This window comes from Pogoniulus pusillus, chromosome 6 (assembly GCF_015220805.1).
Source record: "Pogoniulus pusillus isolate bPogPus1 chromosome 6, bPogPus1.pri, whole genome shotgun sequence".
Taxonomy (NCBI): domain Eukaryota; kingdom Metazoa; phylum Chordata; class Aves; order Piciformes; family Lybiidae; genus Pogoniulus; species Pogoniulus pusillus.
Window position 1 is genome coordinate 6,819,630 of NC_087269.1, and position 23,983 is coordinate 6,843,612.

General features: G+C 40.6%; 1 protein-coding gene across 5 annotated transcripts in view; it reads right to left on the reverse strand.

Moving 5' to 3' along the window:
• Positions 1-23,983, reverse strand: part of ATRNL1 (attractin like 1) — a 624,604-nt gene that overhangs the window by 17,308 nt on the left and 583,313 nt on the right. Inside the window, exon 29 of one of the 5 annotated variants that reach the window (XM_064144311.1) lies at positions 18,584-18,707. The exons of the other annotated variants lie outside the window; for them this stretch is intronic. Within the exon in view, the coding sequence (XP_064000381.1) occupies positions 18,664-18,707 (44 nt within the window). The 3' untranslated portion in view covers positions 18,584-18,663. Of the gene's footprint in view, positions 1-18,583; positions 18,708-23,983 lie in introns of those variants that run through there. 5 annotated transcript variants of the gene reach the window in all.

The following is a 23,983-nucleotide window of genomic DNA, read 5'->3' on the forward strand; positions in this document are numbered from 1 at the left end:
AATGGCCCCTGCTTAGGGTGAGCTCATTAAAAGGTTGCTGTAAGCCTGAGTGTAAAGAATGGGGATAGGAGGTAATCCGTGGCAAACTGCACCTTGTTTCTAGCAGGTGGGGCACCAGGTTTTATGACCTTTATCTTTAAAGTTGAGGGGAAGAAAAACCCCAGCTGTGAAAATGGAATTTGACAGCATGCAAGGTTCAGTAATAGAAGGTATTATCCCCTAAAAGGGCAAGTGTCAGAGATGAGAGGGACTTACCTAAGCCTCTTTTATGCTTGCATTCAGATGTGTGAACTTATGAGCTGATTTTTATTTGTCCTGTCTTGTCTGGACAAGCCTTCCATATAATGACAGTGGAATATGTAGAATCTATGATTCTAATTCTTGGGGTTTTCCTATGCAATTTTTCATTGCCTTCCTTCCAAGTAGCCCTCCATTTTTTGTCCTTATTTTGCTGCTGCTCATTCTGTCAAGCTTAAGCTGCTGCATTGTTTAACTGCATTTACAAAGCACTTGCTTTTATCTGTCTGCACTTTCAATGATCAGGAATTCTCCTTTATGAATCTAATGTTAGTTACTGAGACTAATTCTCTTCCTCACTCCTTCATCTGTAATAGTGTGAGGAGATGATGGAATGGCAAGTTTTAAAAGTTGCAAAAATCTTCATCATAATTTATATTGTTAGTCCTTCTTCTATCTTTCTATGTTAGTGGACAATTCTTTTCCAGGAAAAATACACAGGTCCACTACTTACAAAGACAGACAAAAATAACTTCACATTTGAACTATAGTCTAAGGCTTCCTTTAAGAGTGATGAAGTAGATTGTGAATAACCTAAATACAGCCAGCCTTATGTCATTGGTTCAGGCCCACATCTGCTTTAAGAACAGTATCTCCTTCCAAAGGTTTAAAAGTTGTGCCAGTGCACATTCTTTATGCAACTTTTCATCTAAGTTTGCAAAAGTAAGAGAAATTTGTTTTTGTCCCTGGGATGGCCTTAAGGATGCACCTATCCTTCGTGCTAGCGTGTGATGGGCATGAAGCTGCTGAAGGTCCATAGAGGCTGAGGCAGTGTGGTTTAAATCCTCTTCAGCACCAAGATGGATTTCAAGGGGAGGGTAATAGAGCCAGCAGGCTCTTGTAGAAACAAAGAGCCTTTAGGGTGAAGTATGTCATTGCTGTGCTCTCCTGAAGCTGCAAATGCTCAGTAGTTTAGACAACTCCACCTAGGATGAAGCAACAATGCAGTATTTTCACATTCTTCTGTCTTCCTACTCTTTGCCTTTCTATTTACACATGTAAAATTAACCTATTGCCCTGAATCTTGCCTTTTCCAGTCCATACCAGCAGTTGTATTAGGTCCAGAGAGTAAGAATACTGATGCTTAAACATAAGGGTGCCTGTCAAGAGATCTAAAGCTTGGAAGGAGAAATATTGCTCTCAAAATTGAAGGCTTGACTGAAAAAAAGTTGAATTTAAAACAAAAATTTGCTTTTTTTTAATCACATTTTGGAGTTTTAATTTACAGAATCATAGAATCAATCAGGTTGGAAGAGACCTCCAAGATCATCCAGTCCAACCTAGCACCCAGCCCTATCCAGTCAACTAGACCATGGCACTAAGTGCCTCATGCAGTCTTTTCTGTTTCTGCCCATTCCATATTGGTTTAAATAGGGAGACATATGTCTAGGGAGGAAAAAAAGCATTAAAATACTGAACTTACTATAGACAAATTAATAGATGCATGCTGATGGAATGATTAGCTTGCCTGCCCAGGTTTAGTGCACAATGACTATGTCTCCTAGTGTCATCATCATTCAGTGAGGTGTGGTTTGGTATCACATAGAAGCTAGGACTGCTCTCCTGAAGACATAATATTTGTATATTGTCCAGTGAAAATAATATGCTTACTTACAGTCTTGATTATGTTTTTAGAGTACTGATTATTTTCAACAGACAATTACACCTTTGTTTGAAATCAAGGTATGCTTTAATGGACAGTATGGACTGTTGTTGGTTAGATGAGATGAGTATAGAGCCTACATCTGTCTCACCTGAGATAACTAGTGTATTCTGCACAAACCTCCTAGGCATTGACCCTTCACAGCATTTTATTAGGAGCAAACCCCATAGAAAGTTCCTTAAGTGAAGTGCTGTCCCTTAGAATCATAGAATCACTGAATTGTCAGGGCTGAAAAGGACCTTAAGGATCATCTAATTCCAACCCCTACCATGGGCAGAGACACTGCACACTAGATCAGGTAGCTCAGAGCCACATCCAGCCTGGCTTTCAGCACTTCCAGGGGTGAGGCTTTCACCACTTCCCTGAGCAACCTCTTCCAGTCTCTCACCACCCTCAAGGTGAAGAACTTCCTATCATCCAAGCTGAATCTAACCACTTCTAGTTTCACTCTGTTCTCCCTAGTCCTGTCACTACCTGACATCCTAAAAAGTTCCTCAGCAGCTTTCCTGTAGGCTCCCTTAAGATTCTTCCCTCCCTATCGCTTCAGATACTGGAAGGAGACAATTAGGACTCCTTGGAGCGTTGTATTCAAACTGAACAGCCCAAACTCTCTCAGTCTGTCTTCATAGGAGAGGTGCTCTAGCCCTCTAATCATCTTCATGGTCCTTCTCTGAACACATTCCAGCATGTTCTTTCCCTCCTCTGGGGAAAAAGTAATAGATGAATGAGACTCTGCCTGTGGGCTTTGCAGATGGCCACATTCCATGGCCAGTTGCACAGCATGCACAGTTCCAGTGTTTGTAGGCTAGATTAGATACATGTTTGTGCACCTTCTGATGAAATGAGGTTCCAAGTCACAGTGAGGCTTGTGAATGCCTCAAGAATGCAACGGATGATGACAAAAAGCCAGTAACAAATAGAAATGAAGCTGGTAGCATCACAGGTACTTGTGGAGCTTTGGAGTGGCCACAAGGGAGCTGGTACAATATCGTTGTTATTATGTATACTGAAACAGCTTGGAAAAAAACAATCTGGGGAAGGAAAAAAACCCAACCCAGTATGGATATAACGAATGGGTCCTTATTCCATATGTGAAAGTGTTTCTGATACTGACAAAAGCAGGTACAATATTTATCACTCTAGGATCACAGGGGACAAAACAACAATATTAAATCATGAGTGGTTTTATTTGTGAATTGGTGTTGTTTTCTGTCCCTTGTGTTACCAGAATGATAAATGTTTTGCTTTGTGTAGGAAAGAAAATGTTTTGATACTGGTTGTGCATTCTGTATATTCCTGCTCCAAATGTCTTGGAGAAGTTTGGTTAAACCCTCATAAATATCAATGTTTACATTAAAACTGTTAATAAGCATTTTGGGGTAGGTGTTGTTAGCTCCTTTTTTTTTTGTTGTTGTTTTCCCTCCTCCACAGTCTTGAGAATCTCCTTCATGATATTTTGTTCTCTAGGGCAAATGAAGCCAGATTCAGTTATCAGATATCTTAGGCTAACTGGTGAGAACACTGCAGAAGCACAATGTGATCAAAGCGGATGGAAACGCAATCCCCAAATGACTAAGGGCAAAACTGCACCAGTCCCAGAATTACAGCAAGAGCTGATACGTATGAAACACATTAAACACTTGCATTTGAATATTTAATATCAAAAATAAATGTCACAGCATTTTCATGAATCTATTTGCCTTGAATGCAGCTCATCTGCTACTCCTTGCTATGGGTTATACCTTCTACTTTTTATCCATCCTTAACCCCTGCTGAACACTCAAGCGGTTACAACAATTAAGAGCAAGTTATGGTTTTTCCTATTGTTCTTGCATTTATGTCTTCAAAAGCTAGCATTCCAGTGACCAAATGAGAGGTAACACACTTTGTTGCCAAATACTTTCTGGTTTTCACAATTCAGGATGACTACAGTGCGTCGCTGTGCCATCGAACGTGACTCAGCTTTGGGAGCTTCAGGGCTTGGCTCTAAGTACACACAGCTGAATTTTCTTAGACAGTCAATACTGGACATGTAAATAAATATATAGCTAGTCATATATAAAAATAATCTGAGTTCCAAAGATATACAAGCATGACCCTGAGAAAGGATTGTTTTCTAATGGCATAATGCTGTGCATTCTCTGAGTTCATGGGGAAAGGTTCCTAGAACACAGCCAGTTTTACCACAGAGGTTTCAATTTCTTGGTTAGATCTGCTAAAGGAAAACATTCAGAATCACACAGAAATGCATTTTGTGTGTGATTGTGCATTACAGCATGCATATACAGAATGGCATTTCAAAACAGCACGGGAGGTTTACAGTTTCTTTTTCAGTGCAATTGCTATTACTATTACTCAGATAGAATCATAGAATCAATCAGGTTGGATGAGACCTGCAAGATCAGCCAGTCCAACCTAGCACCCAGCCCTATCCAGTCATCTAGACCATGGCACTAAGTGCCTCATCCAGTCTTTTCTTGAACACCTCCAGGGATGGTGACTCCACCACCTCCCTGGGCAGCCCATTCCAATGGCAAATCACTCTCTCTGGGAAGAACTTCCTCCTAACATCCAGCCTATACTTCCCCCGGCACAACTTGAGACTGTGTCCTCTTGTTCCTGCAACCTCCGTCAGCCCTGCTCAGGAGTACAACTCCCACTGTGCTGGGTGCAATGTGTGAGCACTGCCCTGAAGAGCCTACAATCTAAAATGCTTAAATTGTTTTTTAACTGTGCTTAAACTTTTGTGTTATAAGAAATATTCACAGACCTTCTTAACCAATTGGCTTTTAAAGTCACAGAATCACAGAACCTTAGAGGTTGGAAGGGACCTCCAGAGATCATTGAGTACAACCTCCCTGCCAAGGCAGGAACCCCTAGGGTAGTTTGCACAGGAATGCATCCAGGTGGGTTTGGAAAGTCTCCAGAGAAGATGACTCCACAACCTCTCTGGGAAGCCTGTTCCAGGGCTCTGTTACCCTCACTGTAAAGAAGTTTCTTGTCATGTTAAGGTGAAACCTTATATGTTCCAATTTGTAGCCATTACTCCTTGTCTTATTGCTGCTGATCAGCAAAAAGAGACTGGCCCCATCCACTTGATGCCCCCCCCTCACAGATCAGCTCAGGCCAAACATGAAAATGTAGCTAGACCTTTCTTTTATGCAATAACCTACTAGCAAGTAGTGATTTGCAAGTTCTGCAGATCACCGTTAGCTTTCAGTTACACTAATTCAGAGCCTTCAGACTTCTGACATCTTCTCAGGCAGCTACCGAGTAGACCTTCGTAAATAGCTATACTAATGATGTCCAAGGAAGAACACAATCTATCTTACTTCTGCAACATTTGCCTTGCAGTTCTAACAGAAGATAAAAAAAAAAAACTATTTTACATTAAAAACTGTCAATAATAAATGATGCACAGACCTAAGGAGCAATAAGAGTGCATTAATACATTTCTTTTTCTGAGAGAAATGATTAATTAATAGCTCCAACTTCCAATTACTAGTATAGTTAATTTTTATATCAGAATGAGTGAAAAAGTTTTATTTAAAGGCAGTTTATGCTTAGAGTTTAGTGCAGAATACAGTAAGTAAAACAAAATAAAACCAAGCAAAACCCCAAACCAAATAAAAGAGCCACAAGCAAACAAACAGAGTAGTTTTAAACAGATTATAAGATTACTTCCAAGAAACTTTTAAGACCTGTGCAAACAAAGTTTTGTGTAGAAAATCAGACATATGGAACTCACAATGAATAGTCAAGAAGCTTCCAGATTTTGATAGATTTCAGGCTGTATGTGTCAAAAGATAAGCCCTGACACTGGCAGGTAGTCTCCCTTGAAAATTTAGACTACATATACAGAGATCTTCAGGTAAACCAATTTCTACTTTCACCTCTGCCTCCAAATGCTGGTCTCAAAGGACTTCATTTCAGCCAAGACCTGTCAAACCCCCAAATGCTTTTCATTACCAAGATCCTTCTGTATGTTCTCTGTCAGCTGTGTTAAAATAATAAATTCACATCTGATTGATTTTGGAAAAGGGAGAGAAGCACTTGAACTCATCCCCTGATTTTCTTATTTCATTGTGTAAAACTGAGGGGCATATTTAAAATCATTGTTTGTAGTCTTTGCTTTCTTTGTCCTTCAAGGAGTTTAAGGCAGCAACAGGTTCAGAAGAAGTTATAATAAAAATCATTCTGACTAGGATGACCGTAAGAAATGAGTGGAGTGATGCAGTCATTGCAACAGTAATTCACTCACAAACATCCAGCACAGAGTAGATGCTCTGAAGTCCTTAATTGGTGCTATGACATAGCAAATTTTTTTCTTATATTCTGATGTATCTGTGTGGGAATTCAGGACACTTCTGAAACTCCTCTGAGAGGTGAGTCTGTACGGCTTTTGTCAGCATCAAGGGAGATCCATAGAAAAAAACCATACTGATGGATTAAGAAAGTAAAAATGGTTGTAACACCCAAAAATCAGAGAAGAGTCATTTCAAATTGTGTGTGTAGACAAGGAGCTCAGTTTGGTTGAGGCAGCTGCAAGAACACCTTAATGGAGGACAAGAAAGCAATTAACAATGAAAAGTCACTGATGCAAAAGATAGTTCTAGAGATTAAAATCTTATTGAAACAAATGCTTCTCCATTTGATCATAATGAATTGAGCTGAAAGATCTGCAAAGCCAGTTCACTGAACACATGAGAAGGAAATAATAATTTGTTACTCAATTATAGTAGAAAGCTTTCTGACCAGCACACTGCTCTGTGGCATCAGTTAAAGAGGAATAGGAAAGGGGTAAATTGAACAATACAAGAGAAGAATTGGAGAAATTATTCAGTGTCAGTATCTTAAGGGGGCCTCCAAGAAAGCTGGGGAGGGACTTTTCAGGATGTCAGGTAGTGATAGGACTGGGGAGAATGGAACAAAGCTAGAAATGTTCTTCAGCATGAGAGTGGTGAGACCCTGGAACGGGTTGCCCAGGAAGGTGGTCAAACCTCATCCCTGGAGGTGTTTAAGGCCAGGCTGAATGAGGCTCCAGACAGCCTGATCTAGCATGAGGTGTCCCTGCCCATGGCAGGGATGTTGGAACTAGATGATCCTTGTGGTCCCTTCCAACCTTGACTGAATCTATGATTCTATGACTCTAAACTCCAGTGTGACAATTGTGAAAATATGTGGAGATAAATCAGTTTGTGCAGTGCTTTAAAAACACAGGAAGAATGTTCTTTATCCCAAATGGATAGCTACAACCTTCAAGGGAGTAGAGATGAAATGGGCACTGCAGGAAGGGCAGGGCAAGGACAGATGAAGCTAATAGCACAGGGAAGAAAGAGGTAGTGGTGGAGCTAAGCTGAGCATGGGGCAACTGGGGAATATTCTGAAACAAGAGAAATTGCAGAGATGGAAGTGTGAAAGAGAGAACATTAAGAAGTGAGGATTGAAAGAAGTACATTACACGTGTGGGAACAGACTGCTTAAATTAGAGAAATCCATCAGATCGAGGTAGATTGAGTCTTTGTAATGGGAACAAGGTCTCAAATTCATCCTGTCTGACTTTAGGCAATTAGCCAAGACATTCAAATCTGGAAGGTATCATGTCAAATTTGAAAAATCAATGGGGAGGCCTGTCCAAAGAAGAACGAAGATTGTAGGTGGGCTGAGCTGCCCCTTGATAGAAGCTTAAGAAAGAAACATAAGTGGCCAAATGAGTAACACATCCAAAATAATATCCACAGATTATGTGAAAACTTTGGCTAGATAGGACAGCTATAAAAGAGGAGGGAACAATAAACATAAATGTATAAAAAAACAGATGGAACAAGAAATTGCTGCTGAACATCTTTTCATAATGCAGCCTTCATGGGTCTCATGTTCTTCAAAGTTGCCATGTATAGCAAAATGTGGCAATGACAGGGGGAGACACAACAGAGGAGTGAGCAGTGATGAAGATGGCATCCATAGGAAATAAAAATAGCTTTGTTTTTCATATGGTTATATTTTTTCCCCTTTTGAAGTTGCTTTGCAATTATATAAGAATACAAAGTTATGCATCTAGAACGACAATGTGGGATCTACCAAAAGCCATGACTTCATTACACTCTGGATGTTCCAAGGAAGGAAACATCCTACCTTTCAGTAAGAGAGGTTTAACATTCAAGTCTAAAACATGAACTTAGGAAGTCTTAATGAGGTGAAATTAAGGGAATTGTAATAAACAGAAATCTAGGTAAATCTAAGAAATGGGGAATCAAGTAGATACTCTGGAAGAGCTGACAGATTTGGAGATAACCAAAACAGAAGAGCAGTGGAAGGAACATCCATAGGTGGGAGTAATTACAAAAAAGACAAAATACCTTGTTAAAACCCAGAGGGGTTTGTACACATGTGTTTATATAGGTATAGTTATTCCAGTCAAACATATTTCACTAATAACTTGCAGACACTTTATTCTGTCAACACCCTAAAGAATTCAGAGGAGATATTTCAGTAATTTCACAATGACACAAAGTATCTGAAAATATGGATTTCCACACCAATAAATATTTCTAGCAAATGAAATCAAAGTCATGAAAAAAAGTTTCTAGATGAGAAAAGTAAAATTCAACTCATCAAACTACCAATACATTTTGTGTCAGACTGTAAACAATCAACATAAATCCCATCTGAAACTGAGCTGTAAATGTCACATAGTTTCAGATAACCATCTATTTGCATTTAATTCACAAAAACTTTGAAGAAATCCAGTTAAGTGCTCACACTGTGTCTATGTTTTCTGGTATTCCTAATGATGTGCTACAAGCTGTATGTAATCAAAATCTGATGAACTTTGTCTCTTAGTAGGAACAAATTTGGGTTTACAACCTAGAGTCTGAACAAAAGCAAGGTCAAAAAGAAGTATCATAGAATCACAGAACCTTAGATAGTGGAAGGGACCTCCAGAGATTATTGAGTCCAACCTCCCTGCCAAGGCAAGATTCCTTAGGGTAGTTCACACAGGAATGCATCCAGTTGGGTTTGGAAAGGCTCCAGAGAAGGAGACTCCACAGTCTCTCTGGGCAGCCTATTCCAGGGTCCTGTCACCCTCATTGTAAAGAAGTTTCCCCTCATGTTGAGGTGAAACCTTCTCTGTTCCACTTCATAGCTGTTGCTCTTTGTCTTATTGCTGCTGATCCCCAAAAAGAGATTGGCCCCTCCACTTGACACCCACCCCTCAAATATTTGTACATATTGATCAGATCTCCTCTCAATCATCTTTTTCTCCAGGCTAAACAGCCTCAGGGCTCTCATTCTTTCTCTATAGGGGAGGTGTTCAAGTTCCCCAGTCATCCTCATGGCTCTCCACTGGACTGTCTCCAGCATGTCCCTGTCTCTTCTGAACTGGGGAGCCCAAAACTGGACACCGTATCCCAGATGTGGTCTCACTAGGGCAAAGTAGAGGAGGAGAACCTCCCTAGCTCTGCTGGCCACACTTTTCCTGATGCAGCCCAGGATGCCATCAGCTCTCTTGGCCACAAGGGCACATTGCTGACCCATGCAGAACTTGCTGTCCACCACGACTCCAAAGTCTTCATGGAGCAGCTTTCCAGCAGGGCAGCCTCCAACCTGCACTGGTGCCTGTTGTTATTCCTCCCCAGAGGCAGAAGAAAATGTACTTCTACCAAAAGGTCTTCCTAGCTTTTGGGGAGCTATGGCAAAAAGCTTATGTACATCAAAAGATATAAAAAAGAAGTTGCAAATTGCATTTAAAGAAAAACAAACAAACAAAAATGACAGTATCCCTTCAGAGATCCCTTACCCTCATTGAGTGTGCTGTTGTTAAAAAAAAAGCCCTGCACTGCTAGCCAGGAGTGTGCACAGGAACCAGACAGCGAACATAGAGTCATACACTGTGGTTCTCACCGTGATAATGAAGTTAAGTTTAAGACATTTCTGCATGACTAATCTCTCTTGGTTACATTTTGATTTTTTTCAGTTAATGGTTAAATTAATGAAGCACAAGTTTTTCTCTTTGTGATTCTGCTGTCTCCAGTGTGAAAGCTGGCCTTTGGTTCACATCGAAACTCATCCCTATTAGACCACCCCTTGTCTTCCATTGGAGGTGTGCAACAGAGATACAGTGAGCACCAACATTTGACTCAGGACCCTGTGAAGCTATCACCAGATAAACTCCACTTCCACCTCTTGAAAAAGGACCTTTGAGTGGAATTGTTTCTCTCCAAGGAAAACATCCTCCCCCAGCCTTTCAGAACAAAAAGGGGAAGAGAAATGGCTGTTCAATGCAGAATGAAAGGACAGGGAATCTGTATGTCCTATCTATTGGACTTTGTTCCTGTTAAGAAACGTTCCTCATATTGTCAGTCTTTTCCTGGGGACACATAGCATCAAGTGAATGCATCCACAGCACAGAGAATCACAGAATGTCAAGGGCTGGAAGGGATCTTGAAAGATCATCCAGTCCAACTCCCCTGCCAGAGCAGGATGACCTAGACCAGATGACACAAAACCCAAACTTTTACATGGGAGTCTTGATTAGGGCCTTACAGAGACCCATCCTGTCAGTGGGAGTAGTATCTATCCCATAATGAAAATATCTAATAAAATTCCAAGGAGATTCAGACTGTATTTCTTTTTACCTGCCTATGGATGTCTTCCACAAAAGAAACTGTGGCAAGATATGATCTGCATGCAGATTTCAGGACACCTAACATCAGAACTGCCGAATGACTCTCAAGTACAGGAGGCATTTGCTTCAAATCAATTTTCCATCAGCATTGACACAATCCCTTTGCAAATCTCTTTCACCAACTGAAGCTAACATCTGGAATGTCCAGAGCAGAGATGTACAACAAAGATGAGAAGCTCTTTATAAAACCTGACTGAAGGGAAATCAGTATTGTAAACATACTTGTAACAAGGGATCCATTAGTGCTACCATACATAAAGCACCACTGTGCTGTTCAGCAAGCACTTGTAAGGTATGTGTCAGGAATAGGGAAACCATTCCTTCAAATCTCTGGGATTACATAGTGATGAAACAGCAATGAAACTAAAATACTATCAGCATGCCCATATGTTCCTAACCTTAAACAGTTATCCTACCTCCTCCTATGCCTCAGTCCCAATATGGTAGATTTTACTTTAGGCTTTTAATCTGCATACCCCTAATTGCTTAAAGAATAATTATAGATGTTAAGTTGTTTTGCCTCCTACAAAAAGAACGTGCTTTGGAAAGGCCAAAACAAAGATTAAATGCATGGGAAAAAAAAGTAGAACTCTCCCAATAGCACTAATTGCAAAACAATGTAAAGAAGCATCTTTTGATGAAATAATTGTTTTAATTATACAGTATAGTTAGAGTTACCAACTATAAACACTTCAGCTTTTAGCATTGAAAATTTCATCTGTATTGTTTTCCCACACTATTTCAGAGTGTAAATTAAACTAGAAACATAAATCACTGCAAAAAGACATCTGAACAAAATAGAAGGAAAAGAGGTGATCTCTTTATGTAAATCAGGCTTCTGTCATAGTGCATTGTTAATGGAATAGCTAAATGCATAAAGGCAACTCACAAATTCATAGTAAAAGCCAACACAAGAAATCCTGTATTTCATTATTTGGCTGCTTAAGAATAAGAAGCTTTAAGAATCCAGATCAAGAGAAAAGCTAGAAAGTGTATTGCATTGCCCTTGATGGGCAGGACAGGCAACAGAAGCCAGCAGTGTGAGAGGACAAGAGCAGGAGAACACAAAGATAGAACCATAGAATGGTTTTGGTTGGAAGGGACCTCAAAGATCATCCAGTGTCAACTTCCTACCATAGGCAGGGACACCTCCCACTAGAACAGGTCACTCAAGGCCTCATCTGACCTGGCCTTGAACACCTCCAGGGAGGGAGCAGCCATCAACCTCCCTGGGCAACCTGTGCCAGTATCTCACCACCCTCACTGTACAGAACGTCTTCCTAACATCTAGTTTAAATCTCCCCTCTTCCAGTATAAACCTATTATTCCTCCCCATGTCATTACAAGATCTTGTAAATATTCCTTTAGAGAAACCTTAACACTGAAGCAGTAGTAGGGAGATCAAACCACAGGTCATTCAGAAACAGCATCTGCCTTGAGCATAGCTCAGCAAGGTGCATCCTATTGTGGCACTGCACCATGGCAAGTCTTCTGGCAGGGGATTTTCTAAGTGGAAGAGTTCGTAAAGGACAAGGTTTCTATGACTGCCTGCCTTAAACTCACAGATCATTCATTTCAAAAGCAAAATGAGATGATTCTTCACTGCACATTTTGGTACACTGCAAACCCATCATGGTGCACTGTCCACTACCCTAAGAAAAAACAAAGGTAATCGTTCTTATTTAGCTGGCTGCATTTTTCCACTGAACTGGCCCTAAAGTGTTCTTTGAGGCTGAGACACTTAGAAAAGGTCTTAAAAATCAAATACTGTAGCAGGGTTAATTTATTCTACACATTGACTATTAATGGAAACTGATATTCCTAGCCAAATGCCTCCAATTTTGTATTGTCTTCATTATCCAGTGGATAAAGACATAGCAAATGTCTTGTGACATATCAACATATTAATGAGCACAGGATGTTAGGAGTTAGAATCACAGGATCACAGGATGTTAGAGGTTGGAAAGGACCTCCACAGTTCATTGAGTCCAATCCCTCTGCCAGAGCAGGACCATAGAAACTAGCTCAGGTAGCACAGGAACGCATCCAGACAGGGCTTGTAAGTCTCCAGAGGAGACTCCACAACCTCTCTGGGCAGCCTGTACCAGTGCTCTGTGACCCTTGCAGTAAAGAAGTTCTTCCTCATGTTGAGGTGGAACTTCCTGTGCTGTAGTTTGTACTCATTACCCCTTGTCCTATCACAGGGCACAACTGAGAAGAATTTGTCCCCTCTTCTTAACCCCCAGCCCTCAGATATTTATAAACATTGATCAGTCTTCTTTTCATCAGATCAAAAAGCCCCAGGTCTCTCAGTCACTCCTCACAGGGCAGTGCTCCAGTCCCTTCACCATCTTCACAGTCCTAATGGACCTCTGGAGATCATCGAGTCCAACCCCCCCTGTCAGAGCAGGACCATAGACCACGACGTGGACTGAATGTGGCAAGGAGATGGTAACGAGCCATTGCTCATGCAGACATGCTACAGCAGGACTGCAAACACTTCTACAGCTAGAAAACACTCAAATCTCAGTTTAAAAATATGCCTGTAAATGAGACTTTATGTATTCCATGGAACAACTGCAGTACCAACTGCTTGTCTTCTCACTGCCTGCAAAAGCTCAACACACAGCAGCGAGGAGGTTCCTGCCTCAGAAAAATCACAGTATTGCTCCTACAACATTCCAGAAACTATTGGTCCTTTGCAAGACACAGAGAAATCCTTCTGTGCTCTGACTGCTGAATTAGTTAGTGTAAATAGAGCAAAACCAAGAGAAGTGCTTGGCAGGATTTTAAGCATTCTCTTATCTCTACACAGCACTTTCACTTGTGCTGCACCTCGGTACAGGCACAATACTTGGTCTTGCTCTCACCACCAATCAAACTGGTTGAAGGATACCAAAGATGAATGTAGCTGTTTTAAACTTCCCTACTGGGCAATTGCATTTCAATTTCTTTCTATCTGAAAAAAAAACCCTCATTGAGCTTTATCATGAGGAATGTTATATTAAATAATTCATACTTTTAACTCATTGAGTTTCCAAAGTGTCCTTAAAATTTATTCAGAGAGAAAAAATATATATATTTTACTACAGAAGCTAATGTTGAAGCCTTCACAAGAACTACATATCATTATTTTTCACTGGTATTTGTTGTGATAGGCCTGACAGGCCAAAAATGGGCTTCTCCGTGTCCTGGCTTGCCCAGGCATGTTTTTCTGCTCTCCCCAACTTCTACTGTGGGGAGAAGCAACCTCAGGAAAGAGGACAAAGAACTTGGAGACTCTGAGGCTAAGGACTCTGGCTTGTTCAGACACGTTCCCCTGCTCCTCCTCCTTCTGTGCTGGGGAAAGCAACCACAGGAAAGGAAAATGAAAGCCCTGGCTTCACCTAATATGGTCAAGCTTGCAAAAGTGACATTCTGATTGGCTAATCTATGCCCAAAGACCCATTAGTCTTGGGCTGTATCGATAAAAAGGGATGAGCAGGTAGCACAGAGTGCTGCTGCTGCTGCCTCACTGCATCCTGAAAGTGCCTGTAAACTCCACTGCCTGGAGTTTACCAGGAGCAGGCTCTAAATGCCTGCACCCAAACAGCCTGCCTAGCCAGCATGACACTGTGCTGTGACTGCACATCGCATCGCATCCTGCCTGCCCCTCTGCAGGGCTTCTGCTGGATGGGGATCAAGAGGAACCAGGTCAGAGACTATGCTATAGACTCCCAGCCTCCTGAGAAAAGAGCCTAGGAAACTCCAAAGCCTCTAACGGCTTTGAGCCCACTGACAGCAACCCCTCCACGTGCTTTGGGTACTGTCTGATAATATTTTGTGAGTAAATACTTAAAGCCTCTTGTAATTCACTAATTGCCTTCTGCCATGAGCAGAAAGAAGCTTCCTGTGTCCATCTAGTGGGTAAGCAGTATAATTAGCCACAAGCAGTATAATTAACCACAAGAATCTTCTCTTCCAGTACAATGTTTGCATTTGCCACTTTAAGAGATAAGTGCTTTAATTTTGCCCATGCACTGTGTGTACAAATTTCCAAACTGTGTGTTTTGAATCTTGTGAATAAGTTTTCTGGTGAGATTTAATGCTAATAAACAGTTTTCATAGTTATTAACATCATCACCAGGATATCAAAATAAATACAGATTATTCATTTTGCATAATTTGTCGCAGTATTACAGAATCACAGAATATCAGGGGCTGGAAGGTACCTCAAAAGCTCATCCAGTCCAACTCTGCTGCAGAGCAGGATCACCTAGACCAGATCACACAAGAATGCATCTAGCCAGGTATTAATACCATTAATGGATACTCTCTACTACAGGAAATGAGCTCATCCCAATTTTGGCCAGGTGAAGTTCTCATTCTCGTTCTGCTAGCAATGAAACCACTGAAGTCCTAACTGATCTACAGTATCTAGGGTACAGGAACTGTGAATCTATGGGTTTAATTCTGCAATTTTCAGAAACAAAACAAAACAAAGCAAACTTTGATAAGTAAATACAGAATTATTCTTTTCTGCCTGGTTTGTTTAAGGATTACCATCTCAAAAATAAATTGTGCTCCTCAGCTGTAAGTGTTATTTTTTCACAGAATCACAGAATGTTAGAGGTTGGAAGGGACCTCTAGAAATCTAGTCTAACCCCCTCTGCCAAAAGCAGGATCACCTAAGGTAATCTGCACAGGAATGCATCCAGCTGGGTTTGGAAAGTCTCCAGAGAAAGAGACTCCACAACCTCTCTGGGCAGCCTGTTCCAGGGCTCTGTCACCCTCACTGTAAAGATGTTTCTCCTCATGTTGACATGAAACCTTCTATGTTCCACTTTGTATCTGTTACTCCTTATTACTGCATGTCACTGCAAAGATTGTCCCCCTCCACTTGACACCCACCCCTCAGATAGGTATAGACATTGATCAGATTCTCTCTCAGTCTTCTTAAGAGCAAACAGCCTCAGGTCTCTCAGTCTCTCTTCATAAAAGAGATGCTCAAGTCCCCCAGCCATCCTCATGGCTCTCTGTTGGACTCTCTCCAGCAAGTCCCTGTCCAATGAATTGAGAAACCCAAAACTGGATGCAGTGGTCTCACTAGGGCAGAGTAGAGGTAGAGAAAAACCACCCTAGACCTACTGGACACATTTTTTTTGATGCACCCCAGGATACCATTGGCCCTTCTGGTCACAAAGGCACATCACTGGCCCATTGAGAACTTTTCCTTTTTACTGTTTGGTATCTTTGCATTGCTTATGAACTAATAATTTCCTGGAATATATAATGCTGGTCAAAACTATGCAACAGTAATGTTTGAAAATTAAACACAAGATCAGACAGCTGACAAAATGTCTCTGCATACAGAGAAGCATCTGATCATTACAGGGCACATTTTAATCACTCACAAAAGTTTATTGGCTATATCTTTAAAACTGACAGCGTCTTTCAAGATCTATCAAATGTATCATAACACAAGCTATAAAAATGAATAAAATATAAAGTGCATACTTCTTAGAGACATCATTTCCAAGCACGTAAACTTTTATCCTACTTCTGAACACTTTTAAAAATGTGATTTATGACGAAGGTTTATTTTACAGGCTCTGAGAACCAGATAAAAGTCCTTTAAACAACAGGGCTACCACAAATTTGAATAGAGAAGGTAGTAAGCCGGGGGGGGGTGAGCAGGTAAGACAGAATCATGGTCCCTACGCTCAATCAAATGCTTCTGCTTTTGGTAAACAGCTTTGAGAATTACAGGTGTAACTCTTGCAAGCTCCCAGTTTCCATTCAAAAGATCAGATATTGACCGCACAATGTGCAGCCCCACTAAGGTGCCAGCAGTAATCTCATGCACAGAAGAGTGCTCTGAGTGTACAGATTGGTGAAGATCTCATGGCAGTAGAGACCAATACAAGAGCAGTCCTGTCCTCCTGCTCTTTAAGGTAAAGCCTCTTAATGTAGGAATCATAGAATGGTTTAGGTTGGAAGGGACCTCAAAGATCAGCTAGTTCTAATCCCCCAACGTAGGCAGGGACACCTCCCACCAGAACAGGTATCTCAAGGCCTCATCTGACCTGGCCTTGAACACCTCCAGGCAGGGAGCATCCACAACCTCCCTGGGCAACCTGTGCCAGTGTCTCACCACCCTCACTGTAAAGAACTTCCTCCTAACATCTAGTTGAAATCTCCCCTCTGCCAGTTTAAACCCATTACGCATCCGGTAACTAGAAGACCTTGCCAGTAGTACCTCCTCAGCCCTCCTGTAGGCCCCTTCAGATACTGGAAAGCCACTACAAGATCTCTTCTAAACCTTCTCTTCACCAGACTGAAAAGCCCCAACTCTTGTAGCCTGTCCTCATAGCAGAGCTGCTGCAGCCCTTTGTGCATCTTTGTAGCCTCCTCTGGACTCACTCCAACAGTTCCATGTCTTTCTTGTGTTGGGGGGTCCAGAACTGCACACAGTACTCCAGGTGTGGTCTCACAAGAGCACAGTAAAGGGGGAGAATCCCCTCCCTTGTCCTGCTGGCCATGGCATTCTTGTTGCAGCCCAGCACACAGTTGCTGTCTGGGCTGTGCACACACAATTCCAGCTCACGTTGAGCTTTTCATCAACCAAGACCCCCAGGTCCTTTTCCTCAGGGATACTCTCCATATTAGCATGCAATATTATTGTTTACAGAGCCCTTCATATATGGCATTTCCTTGCCTTACCTCAAACATTAGAGCTTCTCAAGGTGAATTCTTATTAAAACTAATAGTAGCTACTAGGCCTGGACACCCTTTAAGATGTAAAACATCCACGTTAACTAATGTAATTATTCCACTCTGACTTCATGCAGGCTTTCCTTACTTTTGACCCCCTACTTGCTAGTCAAAAACACATCTAACTTCATCATCATACTACATTTGGTTGAAATAGAAGTCTAGGTCAAGACAGTGTCAAGAGTTCCTTTAAAACCTAATCCAACTTCAGATGCCTAGGCTGAAGTTCCTAAATCAAGCTAGGGTAGGGTTCCTCTGTAGGCATCAGAGAAGTAGGTCCAACTCAAGAGTGAGATTTAATGGACAATTTCAAATTCATCTAATAGCATAAGACAAGACATCCTCTTCAAGTGCTGCATTCTTTCTGTTGACTAACAGGAAAAAACTTAGATTAATTTAGGTCAGAAACCTAACTTCTAGATTAATGTGAAACAGCTCTTGGTTATTTTGACATAGAATTGGCTAAGAACAGCTGTGGGAGCAGCCTTATACAGACAGCATTAAAGATAATTCTTGCTTCAGGCAATTCACAAATTAAGCTAAACTAAAATCCCATTTCAGCTATAAAACTATTTCAAAAGATGCTTTTTGGGCTCATATTATACAACTTAACGGGAGAAGGGTGCCATATGGAGGGATTTCATTTTGTTAAGAGATACTCAGTTCTCCTATCCTTCCTATGTACAGCATGGAAATTGAAAGCAAGCATAAAGCTCCTCATATATTTTTGGAAGCAATTGTCATTTTAAATACCGAGAACTTTATTAATATTGCAACGGGATACAGAAATACTCAAGTGAGAGATGTCTCAGTAAAGGCTCTTCTAACTCAGTTAATGCCATCTAGCTGAGTGTAGCTATCCTGCATTTATTGGTTTGGGTATATGGATCATGGCTCCTTAAAATGTCATGTATTATTTTCCAGAGATCCTTTTCAAAGAGAAATTGTAATTTGCCAAACACAACTGGCACATGAAATAATAGCTAATGTAGCTGCATGATGAAATTGCTGTCAAGTTGTTTACCAACTGTCCACTACGATCAAACATGGTCGTGCGATTATTTCCCTGTTCTGCTTGAGAAAGGAAATTTATTTGACTTCCAAAGCCAGGCTTTTGTTCCAGTAGTCTTTGAATTCTGTGACTACAGAAGTATTTTGTAACCTCCTTGGCCAAACAAAGGATTTCATGTTCTCAGGAGTGAATCTTATCCAGCTTTTCATGGCCAAGAAGTGTCTGCTGATAGGATGGAGGACAAATCGTTCAAGGGACATGAGAAGGACTGTTCTTCAGAGGGTGTTCTACACCTACAAAGCAGATCAAAGGTATGCAGCTCTAGCATGCTCTTACCTATAAAAAATACTGCTGTAGAAAAAATCTAGTTACCTAAAAGTATTGGTGGCATTAGCACTCTCAGTGTACTTTCCCACTCTTTACGACCTGAAACCCAAGATGTTTGGCTTTACTTCTAAAGCTCTTCCCCATCAAACCGCCTTATTCTTAGAAGTGATTCCCTACGGTCATCTGCAAAGCTGTCTTAATTATCTCATTTCAGATCCTGTCTTTGATATGTTGCTTATAGAAAACTCATAGCTGGCTTACTGCTTTCCTTTGAACACTGACTTTTTGGCTGACCAGTACTGTCACATTGCTTCCTTATGCTCCCCCGTCTGTCTAGCCCCATCTGTTGTCTCTTGTTTCATACTTTGATTATAACCTCTATGGCAGTGGAACTGCCTTTTTTTATTCTGAGTTCATTTAGTGCCTAAATCAATGCAGCCTTGACCCACGATTAGGGCTTCCCAGCACAAGAATAATACAAACAAGCAAACAGTCTCACAAATAACCCAGCTGGAGTGCCGGATGCAGACGCTACCTCGCAGACATCGCAACACAGAGGCATCAAATTCCACCAAAACTAAATTACCCAGCAATAGTGGTCCATTTGGTCAGCTCTGTAAAATAGCCTTTATGTTCCTCTTGCATTTCAGTCTAGCTCACATTTGTGGCTTTTAGCTAAATATTCTCTCTGAATAAAACTTGTCAAATTATTGCATTGTGCACTTTAGGTTACTTGGGCTCATCTTCCTGAATCTTGGCTATTCTAAAATAAGCAGGTTTAGAATCTCCCTCTCTATTTTGACAGAAAAAAAGCTGGAGATTGAAACCAGCTCCCACAATGCCAACTTGGATGCAGGGAGATGCTCACTCACAGCTACAGTGGCTTAAGGCATTGTTGCCTTCTGGTCTGTTACTATGCCTTGGTCCATGCTTTGTTCACAGAAGAGATGGAACAGCATGCATGGGTGCTCCTCAGCTGCTCTGTGCAAAGTCTGTGGCTACAGCAACCTTCTGTGGCAGTTTTGAGCTACACTTTTTCCTTCTTCTGTCAGTCTCCTTCTTGCCTGCTTAGCTCATCAGATCATGCACTGGTTTCTATCGACCACTGGCCAGGCTGTATTCCAACCCTAGCTCCTCAGGCCTAGATTGCCACAACAGTGCAAGGAATACTCATGGACACTCAGTCAAATAGCTCTTGAGTAGAGGACATAAGGATTAAGAAACCACTGTGAGCAAAGAAACAAAACACCACATGTGTATGTCTGGATACAGCAAATGATGGATCCTGTAACGTCTCCAAGTCTCCATGGAAGCAGCGTCTGAGTCCATTGGGAGTGACCAACATAACTGGGGAAGTTCACAATGCTTACAACTACCCTCACAAGTCGCCTGCAGATGCTGGCAGGGGATCTGGCATGGTTATATATTCATTCCCATTTCAAGGCTCCTGTATACAGATGAGCAGAATGTGGGACAGGATTTCTCTTGTGGTTCTTAAAATGCTGATTAGTTTAATTAACTTTTTCATGAAAGTAAAATAGGGAATAAATTTTAGCTCTATTCCTATGAGATCAAATTATTAATGGGTCTCACTAACTTAGATTTCTTCAAGCATCTCTTTCATATTGTTAGTATTTTGCTGATTTGATTACATAGTAAAAGGTGGCAGCATCATGACTGCTAATTAGAACTGAACTCTCAACTTACTATCCGTCAACTTTTGTCTAGGCTTCATATTGGCAGATAAATAAAGTGTGTACAACTGTGCTTACCTTTGATACTGATCATAATCTAGTTCATGCATGCCTCCCTTAAAATCCTCTGGCATGAAAAATTGACAGGAAAAAAAACAATATAAAGAAATGAAAAAGTTCTGTTTCACTAAAAAGAAAGTTTTATAACTACTGATCAGGAATGTCCTTGAGCTGAGAATTTTTGATGATATCATTAACAAGCTGTGTCATTACTTGTATGCAGGCATCAGCTATAAATTATGCTTTAAGTACAGTCACTGTATATTTCTCAGGATTCAGGACCTCATCTAGGGGATTCCCTAGATATCAGCACCAACACTTTAACAGGAGCTGAGGAGGTTCTGCAACCTGCAGTACTATGCCCACAAAACACAGTAATGAAAGCTGAAATAATCATGAGGTAAGTACCTGGTAATTTCTCTTTCCTAGCCAAAGTGCACATTACACATTAATTAGAGGTAAGCCACCTAAGCACAATTACTAAGCATTCTACAGAAACATGCAATTTCTATGCAGATTGTATTTGGCAAGAAAGCTCCACGAAATCTGTGTTAGTCTGTGTCACCACATATGTGGACAGTGCAAACTAAGCTATTAAGAAACCACATAACCTGAGAAAATTAAGGATTTTAAGATTTATTGCTGTCACACACTCACCTTTCAAGAATGCCAAAGCAGTTTAAAGCACGGAAAAGAGCAGATTAAGAAAGATACACAGATAAATTTCTTTATCTGACATGGAGAATGCCTAAAGAAGCTAAATCTGGCTTCTCAGCAGTTGCTTCTGAATTTTACAACAAAATGGTAATGTTATTGTCCAGGTGGCAAAAATTCTGTTTTAGCAGCTGCATCAATTGCTCAAAACTGAAAAGCAGCATTTTAACAGATTAAGAGTTCTCCATAATATTATCTTTGTAGCATACAATTTGTTCCCAATGATAATTAGGTATTTAGAGACACACATAATTAGAAAGAAGTGACTTGATGATTTTTCATTTGCTGAGAAATCTACTGTCAGGAAAGGAGATCCATTATGGGAATTCATATGATTCTGTTGCTAGAATTAGTGTCAGAAGGATATGAGAGATGTGGGTTAAACTAGATGACAAAATAATGTCATACCAATACAGATCTACACACAGTTAGCATGTGCATGAGACTTCTTTTTCTCCAAATGGAACAATTCTGTTCCTAATGTGCATTTGATAAGCGTGGGTACTGAGGGCAACATGTAAGACTTAGTAAAAGATGAACTAGGTTTCCACACACTGCCTCTCCTCCCCCCATTAAATGGATCTTTCCTAGTGTAATTTGGGATAAGAGATAAACCATTCAAGGGACCATTAGTTCTAGAACATATTTGTTTCTTCTTCTTTTCACAGACCAACTGCAGGGTTCTATTTCTGTTTGCTTTTGCTGCTGCGCTGCCTGTCACTAAAATACATATTTAACTGTATATCATTTTTCCTCTGGATTTTATTTACCATGTCACTCACCAACTAGCTTCATATAAGTGCACCTCAAGCTATGGGAAAAGAGCATTCTCCACATTCACTACTAATATCATTCCATAGATTGAGCGGAGTGCTTTATGAGAGATGCTGCTATCATCCAAAGACAAATCACATCTATGACATATTCAGTCAGCTTTTACCCAGGGCTTAAAATCATACATCTACAGCACTAAAATGTTTAAGCTGGCCCTACAGCATCCATCTTCTGAGAAACTGATAGTCCTTTTTTTGTGAAGCAACAAAACCCCCTCATTTCCTCAATCACAGGTGCGTGTGCACATACATGCATGCTCCCCACACTTACATGTGCATCCAGCAGAATCCACACACACAACAGCACATTCAGACATAAGTGGCAATACAAAACATTCAAACGTTGCAGCTGTTTGTTCACACAAACATCATTTTGTCCTTCCTTCTGTCCAGCCTATGCAACTGACTGCTGCAGGTGTTCTGCAGAAACATAGGACAATGTTATGTTACTGAAGGCTGTTTCACAACGCTCTCAGGGGAACTGAAAAATGGCTGCACAGCCAAATGTGGCAAACCATTATTTCCAAGAACTTGGCTTTCCAATTTCAATCATTTCCTTTTAAAACAGCTTTTGAAGCATTTTCTTCTGGCTTTTACTCTTTGTTTTTTTTAAAGAGGAAGGCTAGCTAATCTGCAACACTCTTCCCAAAGCCCTCGTACTTGCTGCTGTACATATCAAGCTGTATCACACAACTCCTCAACTTTATCTTCAGGACCAAATATGTGAACTGCCAATTATACACCTGTGGGTGTAAAAGATCTTTTCTATGATCCTCCAAAATGCTAAGGCTTCATGACAGGTACGTTTGTAGAGCAGTGAGCCTTGACTATGCCTGCTCTTTCCTCCCCACTGCTCCAGCACTTCACACACATTACAGTGCAGCCTGCACTGTACAGCTGCTTTGGCAGCAATGTGAACCCAAATCTTTAATAATGTTTGAGTTCACTCATTATTTTGGTGTGTTGCCATTTTTTTTCCTATGAAATGCAGCTAAAAGAGAGAAAACTGTAATATTCTGCAGTTTCTGATTCCATTAAACTGGAATGAAATTAGCAAACAAGCAATCAAAAAAGGCTCATCTTTAGTTCATGTTTTATTTCCTTGACCAAATTTCAAAGTCTGCTGTCAACAACAGAACTGTTAGAAATTGCCTTTGAAAGGAGCCATATTTTTTCTGCAAAGATCTTTCTTTCTAATGTGCTGGGAAACTTAGCAGATAGCCCTAAGTTTCTCTAAATATATATTTAACATAGAACTACACAAGCACTTCACAAACAAGTTTATAAACATGAGAAAATAGGCACCCGTGTGACATTAGTCGCATTTAAACTTGTTAATTCCTCCAAATAGCTAGCTGCAGATACAGGCAGCCTTCCACATAGTTGCTAATGCCTTATACACAGTCTGACTGAATCACTAACAGCATTAGAAGACAAATTTAGCCCCTAAGAAATTGGAATTGGAGCATAAGCACAAACAGCCTTGTTATTTACAATATTTGAAGTAACTCCCACAGAATGGCAAAGTTCAGAGTACTGAGGTACTTCTGTCCATTTATCCTGAGTAGCTCAGTCAAGAACTGCAAAATGCTCTTACACATCTGAAGTTTCTTCACTTCTACATAACTTACATGTAAAAGATCAACATCACAAAGCATTCATTTTTTGTTCTTTCTTTCCACTTTGGAATTTCTTGGCCAAGTTTCACAAGCCTTTATGTAGAGCAAAATAAAAACTCAGTATTGCAGCACTTACATTATCAAGGTTCAATATTTAATGATGCATCACAGCAATACATCATTGAATGACATTGAGGTAGGATTTGTATGGAGAGATGATATTGATCAATTGATAAAGCTGGAAAGCCACAAACTTCCTGTCTTTGTTTAAAGAGGCAGTGGGGGAAGACAGAGCTCTAAAATAACTTTCAAAGTAATTAAA